Source organism: Phoca vitulina, unplaced genomic scaffold (genome assembly GCF_004348235.1).
Source record: "Phoca vitulina isolate PV1807 unplaced genomic scaffold, GSC_HSeal_1.0 scaffold76, whole genome shotgun sequence".
NCBI classification, from domain to species: domain Eukaryota; kingdom Metazoa; phylum Chordata; class Mammalia; order Carnivora; family Phocidae; genus Phoca; species Phoca vitulina.
Genome location: NW_022589779.1, coordinates 6,285,795 through 6,300,878, shown reverse-complemented (window position 1 = coordinate 6,300,878; position 15,084 = coordinate 6,285,795). Strand labels below are relative to the sequence as shown.

General features: G+C 33.2%; 1 protein-coding gene across 6 annotated transcripts in view; it reads right to left on the bottom strand.

The window, feature by feature from the left end:
* Positions 1 to 2,312: 2,312 nt before the first annotated feature.
* NAP1L1 (nucleosome assembly protein 1 like 1) overlaps positions 2,313 to 15,084 on the bottom strand; it is a 34,756-nt gene continuing 21,984 nt past the window's right edge. For 2 of the 6 annotated variants that reach the window (XM_032393701.1, XM_032393705.1), the window contains 11 exons: positions 14,134 to 14,275; positions 13,789 to 13,869; positions 12,930 to 13,058; positions 11,904 to 11,975; positions 10,959 to 11,098; positions 10,180 to 10,325; positions 10,066 to 10,085; positions 8,354 to 8,476; positions 7,592 to 7,621; positions 7,032 to 7,082; positions 2,313 to 5,543 (listed from right to left, as the gene is read on the bottom strand). In XM_032393701.1, the coding sequence (XP_032249592.1) occupies positions 5,508 to 5,543; positions 7,032 to 7,082; positions 7,592 to 7,621; positions 8,354 to 8,476; positions 10,066 to 10,085; positions 10,180 to 10,325; positions 10,959 to 11,098; positions 11,904 to 11,975; positions 12,930 to 13,058; positions 13,789 to 13,869; positions 14,134 to 14,275 (970 nt within the window). In that variant the 3' untranslated portion in view covers positions 2,313 to 5,507. Of the gene's footprint in view, positions 5,544 to 7,031; positions 7,360 to 7,591; positions 7,622 to 8,353; positions 8,477 to 10,065; positions 10,086 to 10,179; positions 10,326 to 10,958; positions 11,099 to 11,903; positions 11,976 to 12,929; positions 13,059 to 13,788; positions 13,870 to 14,133; positions 14,276 to 15,084 lie in introns of all 6 variants that reach the window. The other 4 variants (XM_032393703.1, XM_032393702.1, XM_032393704.1 and 1 more) reach the window with 4 other exon arrangements.

Genomic DNA, 15,084 nt, shown 5'->3' with positions numbered 1-15,084 from the left:
ACTAGCTGACTTTAGAGAACAAATTATTTTCTATTTTAATTTTACATAAAAAACTTTCAAAATGGGATAGGTTTGTATTTCTCATCCAGTCTTAAGTCTGTTCTTTTGTACACCAAGTAGGGCACCTCTTAGCCAAGAGCCATTTTGCCTTTAGAAACACAACAAAACCCCAACTAGTTCTAAAATTAACTGCCAAAATCAATTTAAAATGTGATTCCAACTACAAGTTCTAGATTTTATTAGGTTACGGAAGCACATTTACTAAATGCTCATTATTTATATGAGGTTCTAAGTACTAGAAGATTAATGTGTTCTCATTAGTGCTCACCACAATCTTCACAAAACAATGAACAGTGATAGATGAACCCCAAAGCCTATATTTAACAATTCTACCTCTACCACCCAATGGTAGTAACTATTTTATTCTCACATTTATTTAAAAAATGATAGTTCGTCACTTGTTTAGGGGCTATATGGCTTTAATCTAAAATTAGATCTTTTCCATTTTTATTCATGGTTTTTTATTCCTATAAAGCAACCTCACCCACAATTCTCATTCCTAAGTCCACCTATTTGATGAAGGTAGTTACAAATATGGACTGGAGGAAGGCTAGGAAAAAAATCCTGTGTTGGATTAACTCTGAAGCATTCACTGTGTATTGTTTTTAATCTATTTTCACTGGTCAAAACAAATTTGACTGCACATTTAACATTACTTGTACTGTAATTCTGTGAGAACGTCTTCATAATGAGAAAAAAACAACACTTAGAGGGTAAAAGGGTATGATGCCTGCATCTTTGTCAAATAGTTTAGAAACAATGTGTATATGTATGCATAAGAATATAGGGCTATGTAGCATAATCAATAACTGTATTTTCAGAATCAGAGTTACACTATCATGTCTTAGTTTAAAAATTGCCTTCATGGAAGGGTCATCCTCACTTGAAATACTCTTCAACAGGTGGTTTTTAGTGTTTTAAACCCTTTAAAAGGACCTCCATGGCTTGGCCTCTTCTATCTCCATCCATTCTTTAAACACCTTGAATGTGCCCCAGATTGTCCTACTTCAGGCCTTTCAGTGTGTTTCCTCCAGTACCTTCACCTGAACTGCTCTCTGCTCAAATGATCCATCCTTCACTAAACAAATTCCTACTCATCCTTGAAATCCCAGCTAAAAGCTGTCATGTAAGTTTTTAGTCTTCTGGTAGAAACTACTTCACCAATTCATGAAAAATTTATCAGAGCCACAACTGCCTAACCTCATTATGAAGATCAAAATTATGACTATCAATAGCGTTAACTCTTGAAATGAGGTCTGTCAACCTCTGGCACTTTTGATCACTCATCCCGAAGTTCCTCCTTGGTTTTTAAGTTTAAACCACACAAGAACTAAAAACTACTTTTATCTTAAGCAACATTTTCTCCTGAGTTTCAAAATAAAAAAACTCAAAACAAGTAATTAAGAGATCTACAAAAGCTACAAAGTGTCAATTTCCAATATGAAAATTAAGCAACTGGATTAATGACTTATTTCCTGCTGGCAATTTATTATTTCTAAATTGTTATGCTCCATTTCTCATCTATTTTACACTTAAGATAATTAGTCAATGCCTTAATTTTTTTTTAACTGAAAAACCTAAAAGTACATAATGATGTCAAATGGAAGAAACACAAGATACAAAGTATATTGTATTTTTTGAAAATATAATTAATACATCAATTAAAAATTTCTCATGGATAAATACTCATCCTTTAAGTAATTTCATACTCCAACAAAGATGTTTCCATTTCTCATAAGTCACATAAGTGATCCCTAAGAACTTGGTTTTTTAATCCAAGTTATATTCTGACACCTGGATTTTTAAACCAGTATACAAAATCACCACTACACGTCTGTAAGTTAATTTCACCATTATCATTTACATTTACTTTTCAGCTATTAGACTTAGTGCTTTAAGTAGCAAATTACCTAAATTATGAACACGTATTTTCAAAACAAAATCCAGTTCACAATTACCAAGTATATACAGTGCAGAAGATTAAAAAAAAAAAAAAAACCTAAAGTAGCATAGGATTTCTCTTTCCTAAGGTTCCTATTAAGAACATATACTTCTAAGCTACCTTTATTCTGTACATTTAAAATAACATTTGGCTTGACTTAAATAGTCAAAAAATATAAAGACTAAAATTTTTGTAAGACTAACCCTTAATGGACTCAAATTCTAAACCAAGCCCTGAAACCAAGCATTTAAAGAATATCTGAATATTAGTTTAATATTTCTGCATTGTACGATAAGGTTTTCACAAACAATAATTTAAAGTTTTATTTTTATTTTTAATAATGGTAATGGCGTACAACTCAGATAAACCCACAAATTCATACTGTCTTACAAACAGCAGTAATATGAACAATTAATTCAGTTATCTTAGGGGCCTTATTATACACCAATCAGTATCATTAACCTATTCACATTATAATGAAAATATTTCTATCAAAGCTAATGTCTCCCTTTCAGGTTTGTTTTTATTATATGAGCTAAAAAGGAAACAGAGGTAGAATCCCATTTTTCTTATTACTCTATAAGCCAGTTCCACACATTTTTATGTCACAGAAATATTAATACTGCTTCAGGGAACTAGATAAAAGAATTCTGAAAAATTACATAAACTTTCAGGCATCTGTGTTAAACTAAATAAACTATGTGATTTATGAAACTATTGTTCTGTTTACTTACCATATTTGAATGACCATAAAATGATAGTAAAAAATTTTCGAAGTATTAGTTTATATAGGGGTGATTATAGGAGATTCTGCCATTTCTAGAGAGAAAAAATAGAACTTCTTGGTAATCTGTGCCTGAGTTAAGGGAAACTATAAACTGAAAATGTAAAGACAAAATTCAAAGTGTCTCAAAAATGTCTATAGTTAACTCAGAGTAAAAACCTTTCTAGTCTTCCAATAACAAACTCCATTTAGCAGGGCTTGGGAGGTTCCTTTTAAAATTATACAAATTTACAGGCCATCCTGGCCTAAGCACAGAATAGCCTACTCTAAACATCTCTACTCTTCAAAAAAAAAAAGTATATAGAAATATATTCACATTTTTTAAAAAAACACCCAAAATATCACCAGTACATTTTATAAAATTAAATGCAAATTTTATTAAGGATTTCAAATTACATATTTCAAATTTCTAAAATGGAATAGAACCATTTTGGAACTGGAGAGATGGCATAGATAAACACTGATATCCCTTGCAATGCCAAATTTATTAAGAAAACAATTCCTCTACAAACCACATCCCTTTATATAACAAGATGAAATAGTATCTGCCCCTTCACTTTGGCAATAGCTATTACCTAAAGGAATGAAAAAAAAAAATAGTGGTTCTGCTACTTAAGTTCATTAAAAATGGGATTCTATCTTTAGATTAAATTTTTTTAAGTTCAGAAAAGGCTGTGATCAAATGAGCTATGGGTACAAAAACAAAAATCAGCAAAGAATGTCTAATCAAAGCAACCAAAAGTATTTTTCAAAATAAAGAGGAAAAACATAAGGTGTTTTCATGGCATTTTTTTCCTACACACTACTGCAACTGGTTAAGGATTTCCAGTAGTTAATTAAAATCTCAGAAGAAGAATGAATAGTATTACACAAATAACAAGATGTGTTCACATTCCAAGATCTTTAAATACTAAATTTTCAAAAAGGAAGCTCTATCACTTCTAAAAACAATGTAATTTTATTAAGAGCAGTAACTCTGGGCCATCCTCTAATTATAATCCATTTAGTCCACCCTCACTGTCAAAGCTTTTAAGCTCATCACAAAAAATTAACAGTAATTAGCCTGAGGTATTTTAAATGTGGCTCTACAGACTCAAATTTAATGGCATTTCCCCCCAACTAAAAATGGTCTTCTTCCTATGTTAGTTCCATGATCTCTGTAGTATTTTACTACAATATGGTCATAACTAAAATATCTAAAAACAATCCTTGGACCTTTTCAAAGAGTTGCTCTTCTAACAGCTTCTATTAAGATAGGAGCCACACAAAGATCTGCAAGAATGTTGCCTGACCAGATCCAGAATAGAGGTACTTAAACCTTTGTTTTCCAGTTGAATTATCAAACCCTGGTGTGAATAAAATGCTGAATATCATACTTGTGGTACAAATAGGTCCAAATTTTTGAGCTTTTAATGAGATCGAGAAACATTTCATAAAATCTAACTTAATATGCCTTAACAGATCTGTGAGGTAGTTAGGTAAACAGTACTACCCATTTTAATACACAGTAAACAGAAGCATGGGTAAATGACATACTCATACTTTAAAAGCAGTAAGAATCGGTATTAACCACAGAAGCTTGGGGCCTTCTCTCTAGCTCTAATCAAAGGAAATAAAATTTTAACCTTTTAATCTTTTAAAAAAACATTACATCATTTAAGATTTTGTCTTTCTTTTTTATACTTTCTTAATTAGCAGATGTAGTACCTCTCCCAAAGTTGACACACTTCTCTTCCATAATATGGTCAACTGGGTACAATGCTTAATTCAAGCTAGGCCTCTGCTACTACCTGAATTAGTACAAAATTAAGACATTATCTTGTGAGAACTAAAATTATATTTGACATTTTTATTTTAGGCTGCAAAAACAAAAACAAGCAAACAAACAATAACAAATAAACTTGAAATAGGCTTGTCAAATGATGTAAATTCATCCTTTCCAGGGAAGCAGAAGGTAGACCCTACCATAAAGAAAAGATGCTTAGTTAATGGAAGTTAAATTTAAAAGTACAGTTAAAATAATGAGGCTTAACTTCTGAAAATAGGTTTTATTCACTTCCCTACAATAACCAATAACCACACTATGAGTTAGGTTTCTTTACTATGGTTTCCTTACTAGGTTTCTAACTACGTCACCTAAAATACAAAAATCCATTAATAATCTAAGTTATCAGTTGTGGTCTTACTGGAAATTCTTAACCATATATTTGTCTCAACAAGTTTTGTTTTTGTTTTTTAAATGAGGAATTGTCTTAGTCTAAGTCACTGCATTTCTACAACAAAGTAATGAAAGGCACAGCTAGTGCAAGCAAATATAAACCCAATTCAACTACCAGCTGAAAAAAATACTTTGGTTCTTCAGGAAAAAAACTGGCAAAGCAAAAAAAAAAAAAAAAAAAAAAAAGTTTAACAGTTCTGTTCATTTTCATAGCTGTAATCTAAAATCTTTGTTACATGATAAAAATTACTCCAGAAGAACCAAACCATGTAGTGATGAATGAACATGCGTGAAAGAATTTGTGCAATCAATAGATCTGGCAGAAAAACTAGAGTTGAAATGATAAGTAGAACAAATTGGTCTTTAAAATTATCAGTTCCTTTCCTTTAAAAAAAATTACTGAGTCTACCAAGAAAATACAAAAACATAAGGCTCTAAGTAAATAATAGTTGTGTTTAGGCTATTACAGTGCAGGTTATCCTCAAGGCCACATACATCCTGCTTCACTGCTGCTTGCACTCTGCTGGGTTTTGATCCTTCTGTTAAAGGAAAACAACAAGTCAATCTATCTTTTTCTACCTGCTTCAGTTAATTTTCAACAGTAATTATCGTATATTATCTCAATGTTCTACCAAAATTTTTGCCAAATTAAAGAAATGTAGTATATAGCAAGGATGGCAAATTATTTATTAAAATATTAGCAAGTCACAAAAATGCTAAAATAAGGCCCAAATTTTACATTGTGGAATGAACTCCGTAAAATAACACACTAAACCATAATCTTAAAAAATAAAATAACAAAGCAATTTATGTCATATTACCAATTATTTTTGCCTTTTTATAGATCAATTACAATTATTCAAACATACTAATTCATACCCTTTAGAATAATTAATTTGATTTTTAACTACTCCTCTCTTACCTGCTCACTAAAGTATCTTCCGGATCTTTTACAGTAATTAGCAAATGAACGAATGCATTTAACAGAAACCAAAAGTTTCAAATGAATCCTGATAATGTACTATGTATTTTCGGGGAGATAAAGGGCTTTACTAACCCTGATAATGACAAATACCCAAGAACGACAGATTAGGAGTCTCAAGGAACAGAGGTGGTTGGGAGAACGTAACAAACAGTACTGCTTCCCTATTCCCAAACACTCCTGCAATCAGATTATTTAAAAACTGACCTTTGTTTATAAAGCTATCCTTTGGAAGGAAAACCTAAGAACACAAGCAGTTGAGTAATTTCAAATGCTTCTAAGGGATGCCTGGGTGACTCAGTCAGTTCAATGCCAACTCTTGACTTAGGCTCAGGTCATGATCTCAGGGTCCTGGGATCAAGCCCAGAGTTCCGCCCCACCCTGCCCCCCTCCCCCTCAGGCAGTCTAGGGCAGGGAATCTGCTTGAGGACTCCCTGCTCGCTCACTCTCTCTCCCTTTCCCTCTGCCCCTCCCCCCCATGAGCCCCCTCCCCCACCCCACCAGCCCCCCCCCCCATACATCTTTGAAAAATAAAATGCTTCTAAAAAACTGTTAAAAAAAAAAAGCCCAGGGCACCCTGGTGGCCCAGTCGGTTAAGGGTCTGCCTTCGGCTCAGGTCATGATCCGAAGTCAGGGTCAGGGGTTAAAGCCAGGCATCGGGCTCTGCTCAGTTGGGAGCACACTTCTCCCTCTCCCTCTGCACCACCCCCACCTTGTGCGTGCTCTCCCTCTCAAATAATAAAATCTAAAAAAAAAAAAAAAGCCCAAGATAATGTACACTAAAATAGAATCTTAGGGTTTATTTAGCCTGAAACTAAGTAAAATACAAAGTCAGAACCAAAAATAAAACTTCTTAGGAAATGTGCATTGAAATTTCATGTACTGTTGAAATGCCAGTGGGGATTAAAGTGGACTATACATTCATCTCCAGGCAATAGGATTTATTAAAGAGTTTAATGGACAAAAATAAACTTTATATTAAGAAACATCAACTCTTACTTAACCTGCCTTAAATTTAATAGAAAGCAGCACTAATTTTGCTCACCTTTGAGTCATAGTCTGGATCATTTTCCTCATCTCCTTCTTCTTCCCCTTCCTATATTAAAGTTCAAAATGCATCCATGAAGTAGGTACACAGTAGAAAGAAATGGCTCATAACGTACGGAGAAATTTTAATACAAGTTACTCTATGGGTCAAAAGATTTTCATGATTACAGAGTATGGTGAAAATGCAATTTAATTGAAAGCTTCTAATATGAAAAATTTCCCAACACAACTTGAGACATCCAGAGAGCTTTTATTGAAAAGATTTACTGCAGCCAACGTTGAAAAAGTTTACTGCAGCTTTTGACTTCTTCAAAGAGCTGATAACCCTGCAGCAGAACAGAATTATTTGAAATAAAAAAAATGTTCTGAGTTTTGCAATTTATTTATTGAAACCTCATACATACATTGTTTGGCTGTAGAATTCTAAAACCGTATTTTTTTCCAAAAGGTTTATATCCCATATCACAGAATAATGATTATAGCAAAGGAATACATAAGTCACTCAATTTGCTTCTCAATGTGTTAAACAGAATTATTTGCTCATTTGGTAAACATTACCTCATCTGCTTCTTCACCTTCTTCATCATACTAAAAAGGGAAAAAAGGATGAAGTTTGAATGAAGCTAACAAACATTTGAGAATAGCATTAGTTACAGCCATCTTCTCTCCACTAATATCTAAAAAGAGGAAAATACTTTCCTTAAGGCAATTAATTATAAATTAAATGGCTGCGGGAATCAATTCAGGGCCGTTATCTAAATCTGACAATTTTAAAAGTTAAAATAAAGAATACAGTACAATTGTGCGTGTGATCATACAACTATTACTATAAATATTACTTGCCTGTACTTATGCAAACACACAGCACAAAAAGGCCCTAAATCTATTTGCATGACTGACATTTAGCAATAAAGATAGCCAAAATATTTGAGGGCAGCCTAGTTTTACCTTAATTGTTGCTTAATATTCCTTTGGACAAAAATTCTATGCTTCCTAGTATTTTTAAAAGTAATAAAAATTATCTTAGACATGTTTTGTTTGGTCAAAGACAAGAGCATAATACATCTACAACACTGACCAAACACAGTAAAGTTGCACTAATTCAGAGCAGTCTTCCTATTAGCAGGAAAATAAAAGCTACCAAAGATCCTAAGAAGACATATTTAAAACAATTCAGGGAAGTTATCTATAGAACATCAATAATTAGCCTTTGAATTATTCTGTTTTTTAAAAAATTACATCTGTTCGTTTAACTGCTCACCAGCTGTGACCATCATACCCTCACCAAATGATTTCACTGCAGGATTCAGATTCACTCACATCATCATCATCATCTTCGATAGCTTCTCCAGTAAAGTATAACACTGATCTTGGGATTATACGCTCACGTAAAAAGTGACCAATTTCAAAGTCTGCAGCAAGGATAGCTTCAGCATCATCATCCTGTTTTGTTTTGTTTTTTTTTAAGAAAAAAAAGGCACAAAATTTAATAACTGTTAATCTGGCACATGCAAGACTCTTGGGTTTAAATTCTATGAAACAACATTCAACTTCAAACTTTCTGTCATTTTAAAATTAGCTTATGTGTGTGATTAAACAGTCATCGATATATACCTTAGGTTTAATAAAAAGAAAGCTACCAAGTCAGTGTACATACTCAGAGAAATTTGGGAAAATAAAAATCAGAACTGGTTATTGCTTAGTTTTTTGACTTAAAATATAAAAGCAACTTTGTTACATGACTTTAATTTTCTTATAAATATTCATTATTGAAAACACCAAATGGAACAATACTAAGAAGGAATCTCAGGACTTATATAATATTAGGCATACGGCACATAATGAAAGAACACGGAGGATCACTCACGTTTCCTTAAAGATAGTACAGAAGCAGTTTTTTGTATGCATAATGCCAAATGAGATAGAATCCTACTTAATACTAAGTCAATCTAGGATTTCTATTTAATGACAAAGCACAACACAGAAATGGTGCTGACATTATTCAAAATTCAAATAATCCCATTTAAGTTCCATGATACCAAACAATGAGTAAACATTCCATAGTATTTATTTTGATTCATCAACATAATCCACTATAATAAACAGCCAAAAAAACACAAAAGGGGGCAGTGAACTTTGAGGGAAAGACCTGTAATCACAGGTGGAGGTGTTCTAGCTATAACTACTCAAGACTGTTTTGTTGACAATAGAATTAAAAAAAAAATCACTTCAACACAAACTCCCAACCCACTCACTGACATGAAAATAGCATGAAACTCTACTACAATGTTCTTAAGTAGTTCTACCTAAAATTCAGGTGCTGCTATATAGTCCCCTTTTTTGTCCCACAAACGACATTTTGAAGCAAGCCACTTACCACTCTTTACAGGCAGAAATACTTGCCTTTTACAGATCTGGTCTTAGCCTTAGCCAAAACTATTCCAATTCAAAAGTGTTCAAAACAAACATACTTTCTAATTCCGTATGTATAAAACTACTAAACTATCGGAGTTAAAAAGTTAAAAAATCTGGCCAACAGAAGAGCAGATTCAAAACCTACGTAGCTTACATCCTGCCTGCACAGCATTCCAGGCTGTGCACAGGCACCATTGCAGCTCTTGGCTTATATGGTCACATAACACATGGCCACAATATGAAACCATGTTTCCACTGGAATAACAAATACAGAGAGTTCTAACCAAAATGTGGTTAGGAGTTTTAGTAAATAAATAGTACAAATGATATATTTAATACATACTAGTTTCAGTAAGAAAACTATCATCTTAAGAACCTGAATCCCCCCAAAAATACTTCCAAGCCTCAAAAGAAAAGCCTTTAACCTCTCAGCATTTCTCAATGGAAGCACTATAGGCATTCTGAATGAAATAATTTCAGATGCATAAAGGTCTTCTCCATGCATTGCAAGCCTCAGAACAAAATTCGAGTAGCAACTATCCAACTCCCCACTTTTGAGAACCAGTTCTTTAATTTCATAGTGAACAATTCAACAAATAGATAACAATTTAACTTACCAGATCTCCACTTTCAGGAACTGCAAAATTGAGAGAAGAAATTCAAATGAGTAAGAAATTAAAGAAAGCTTATAATAAAACAACCATTAATACCCAAACTAAAACACTATTTACCTTCAGGAGGGGCAAAAAAATTAAAGAAAGAGTCATTGGAAACTGTTTTGGTCACAGTACGAACTGTCCCACGTCCCTTGTGTTTCTGTTTCTTCTTAATGGTTTTCAAAGTGACATTCTTTCCTTTTTTCCAATCTATCTGGCACCTTGCAAAACAAAGGGAAGAATCACAATTATCATACTATGCTTAATTGCTGGAAGAGCGAAGATTTACCTAATTAAGTACTGTATTTATTTTTTAAAAAGATTTTATTTTATAGAGAGAGATAAGAAGAACAAGAGCACATGCGCGTGAGCAGGGGGAGGAGCAGAAGGGGAAAAAATCTCAAGCAGACTCTGGGCTGGGACACGGAGTTCCATCTCACAACCCTGAGATTATGACCTGAGCCTAAACCAAGAGTCGGAAGCTTAACTGAGCCACCCAAGTGCCCCAAATACTATTTTTAATTACAAATTTTAGAGGGAAAAAATGGCTCACATGCTTTTGATAGCAATATAAAGAGAAAATTTTATTTCTAAACACATTTTTCTATAAATACATTGACAATTAGCAGAAATTCACAATATAATAAATTGAAGTGTGTTCTCCTTTGAAGAAGTGTAATACTATAAGCCAAAGAGAATTCCAGGAAAATAGGTGTGCTCATCTAAGAAAACACTTAATCTGAAATGTTTAGAGATAAACTATGTATCAAGTACACACTAGGAAATACCAAATATCACAAATCACAAGTAAAACAAAAAAGAATATTCTGTGAAAGTAGTAAAATTAAACTCACCCTGTACAACCCATAATTTCTGGTCCATCGAAAGAAAAGGGATCAGAATCATCTGGTTCTGACCTCATCCTATATGTCTTTGTCAACACTTCATTTGTGAAATATTCATTGGGTTCAAAGTGAAATTCTAAGACAAAACTCTTAAAAAATAAAAATAAAAAAAAGTAAACACTAATGAAATTCCTACATCACATATATTAAAATTCAATCTGTTGATTTTTATAAACACATAAACTTCTAGGTGATAATGCCTTTCCTATTCTGGGAAAGGGTCAGATAAACCCCAAATTATGTTTAAAAAGGCAAAACAAGACACAAAATAAAACTGAGTAAAACTTAGCTCAGCTTACAATTTCTATTTAGTAACATGTTTATAAAATTGGTTAGAACAACTGAATAAACTGACCAAGTACTCTTTCCTCCTTCCATCCTCACAAAGAGGACTTATTTAAATCATCTTCTAACCCGAATTTGACAGAGGAACTTTACTACACACGATAGAAGAATGTATAGTCTATAGTAGCTTTGCCCATACTTCACATAATACTGATGGTTTTTGGGAGAAGCTAGTAGCTCATCTTTCATCATGGGGAAGCGGGGGCCCTCTAACATCTTCTGTTTTATGTAATCCCCAGACACATGCCTTTTAAGACAGAGTAAGTATTTAGGGTGCTATTATTTTTTATCTATTTTTATCAAGGACTTACTATATTTCAAAAACAGTTTTATGTTCAGAGGGAGGAAAAGGAATAAATTCTACATCACAATTACCAACATCCAAACATTTATTGCCTACCAACAATTAAAGAGTACCAAGTATGAGTTTTAACTTCTTTCTCACCCATCTCTAGGCTTAGAATATCACCTCTTTTTAGAAAGTTCCATATATCTATATCTATAAACATCTAATGTTACAAAACTAAAAATATTTCAAAGTTCTTTTACCATGGGCTGGCCAGCATCTGAGAACTTCACTTTAATATCTTTCAAGTGCTTCAAAATAGGTTCATCATGTTCCTGCAAATTAAGAAAATATTAAAATGAGTATCTAACATGGCATTTTAGGATCAGTGTGCTATTACCGGACAATAAACATTTAGCTGAGACATTTATAGTGAGGCTTTATGTAACACTTATGAACCATAAGACCTACTCTCCAGATAATGGCTTATACTAAAGCTAGTTTACTTATAAGCTCTACTTATTTCTACTGGCAATGGTAGAAAAAAAGTGACTTAACAGAGAATTACATCATCATCAGACTGAATGGGCTGAAGAATATAAAACCAAGTCTAACTCAGGCATGTTTGCTTTGAAAACATTTCCTTTTCCAGCTGCTGCTTGTTCCTTTCATTATGCTAGGTCCTTTCCTACTTTGCCAAAGTAGAAATGCAATAAGCAGTCATTGTTTTGAGATTTCTTTTTCTTGACGTTAACTTTCAACAATCACACTATAAGGCAACACGTACTATAATGCACACAGTAGTGGCTCAAGAAATGCTTCTGATTAGGACACAAAAAGTTTCCCAGAAAAAGTGACATCTGTGTTGGATTCCCAGAAAAAGTGACAACTTTAAGAGTTAAAGATCTTTATGTTATTCTTTTAAAATGCAAATGTCCCTTGGAATATTTGTTTCAGACTGAAAAGGTCTTTTTGGGTAAGATAAATGAAATTTTAGGTTTCCTCCCCCCAATCTCTAATACCAAGCACTTAAACACAGAAGACGTAAGACTATGACAAAACATCGCTCAATGTAACTGTCAAAGGCCACTTCATTATCTAATTTTTGAAAATGATTTAGAAATTTATTACATTCATCAAAGATGCAATTTTCCTTCTACAGGTAACAGGTTTCAAAAGACAGCAATCATTCTATAGAGGTCAATGATGGAGACTAGTCATCCCAGCCATTTAAATTTCAAAGGTTTTTACCCTTTAAAATAAACTGATGTTTTTATGAGTAAAATTACCTGAACCATATCACTGAGCAAGTCAACGTTCTTAAAAACAGTCAACCAGAATTCAGGAATTCCCTTGGGGTCTTCTTTTTCTTCATCCTTTTTCTCATCTTCAATCTTGGCTTTTTCTTTCAGCTCCTCCTTGATAAATGACAACATTATGTTACTGAATTCCTAAATCAGACTACTTGATAAAATCTTACCCATCCCCTAACTTATACCCAGCAGTGAAGTACAGAAACCAACAAATCCTCAATCACCAATTGCAACTTTCAATCAATGAAGTTCTATTCCAATTGTGTAAACACTGCTGTTATACTCATACCAAACTGTATTTCTATAAATATTGCTACTACCATACCCCTCCAAAAGAGAACCACTGAGAGAGAACCTATGAACTATAGAGAAAGTTTTATAGGAAAACATTTTAAAGCTTCAGGGAAAAAAAATAAAATAAATATAAACTTTGCCCAATTCCTCACCCCTTGGTGTTCTTGATCAAAACATTATGTTCTCCTTATCAACCAACATTAAAATAGCAATGCTGGGGAAACAGAGTCATGTAATAGAACACTGTATTTGTGTCACAACCCTGCCATTTATTAATTGTAGGCAAGTCATTAGAAGCCTCCATTTCATCATGTGAAAAACAAGAACAATCCTTTGCAGGTCATCATGAAGTTCAAAGGAAAAGTTTATATAATCTATAAAATTTAAATACTAAAAAATGTAAGGGAAAAATGAATTTGGGTACACATGGTACCAGGGCTAACAGTGGCTCATCTGTTCTGATTATTGTTAACTCACCATGAATCTTACAATAAAATATTTCCAAGGTATAAAAACACACTAAATTAAAGTTGGTACCAACCGAAATCTCATCCTCCTCGTCTGGTTTCCATTCACATTCTTCTTCCGTAGGTTCATAAATTGCATTAATGATCTCAAATCGCTAAAATGATTAAAATAAAAAAAGCTTGCATAAAAACACTGACATCCAAGCCAGAAACTAATTGTTTCTCATTAAAGATGTGTATAGATTTAATGAATGCATATCACAACTTGAATTGCTATTGACAGTTTTCCCAATTACCTCTAATAACCATTTTGCTGAGAGGTCTAAAGACTAAACCACCTGCAAGTTTGTTTTTATTTCCAGAGCTTTATTATAATCTCAAATTTTAGATAAAGAAAATAAAACAGTAGAAAGCATTACCTTATCAAATAGAGGCTGATAGAGAACAGCATACTTTCTTTCAAGATCATGAACTTCCTCATAGAATTTGGCTTCTATCTGTGCACATTTAACTTGAAGATTTTTGAGAGCATTCACTCGTCTTTTAACTACCCTAGGCAAGCTGAAAGGTTGGAACGCACCAGTTACACAGCATCACAGTAAAACACAAGTCACACTTCTATCATATTGAAAAGTAAAGCATAAAAGTTAGTGAATGATAGGTTTCCTATTTGAAGCAAAAGGTATACTCATTCAAAGTAATTAAAATTCAAGAAACATAAATACATGGACTTCTTGACTATAAAATAGTTCAAAAGTGAACACTTAAACAGATACAGTAAGTTGTGATAAGAAAATGTAAATCATTATCAACCCTAAATCTTTCATTATAATCAAGTTCAGCATTAGACTTGTCAGTGCTGGCATTTAAGCTGTAAAACAGTCTATCTTAGGAAGTTAAAAAGTCATGGACTGACCATCCTAACTGAGAATAAGGACAATAACCTTGATTTAAAAAAAAAAAGTAGGGGGCGCCTGGGTGGCTCAGTCGTTAAGCGTCTGCCTTCGGCTCAGGTCATGATCCCAGGGTCCTGGGATCGAGCCCCGCATCGGGCTCCCTGCTCCGCGGGAAGCCTGCTTCTCCCTCTCCCACTCCCCCTGCTTGTGTTCCCTCTCTCGCTGTGTCTCTCTCTGTCAAATAAATAAATAAAATCTTTAATAAAAAAAAAAAAAAAAAAAAAAAAAAAAAAAGTAGGCATTATCTCACCCACACCAGCTATTTTTAGGGAAAAGGATATTATATGAGAAAAAAGCATGGTATCCTACACCATTATTTTCTATTTTAGTCTCTATTTAGAATTTATATTTATATTAAAAAAAGAATGTTGTATTTCATGAAGGGATTTTTAATAACAGCTTTGAGATATAATT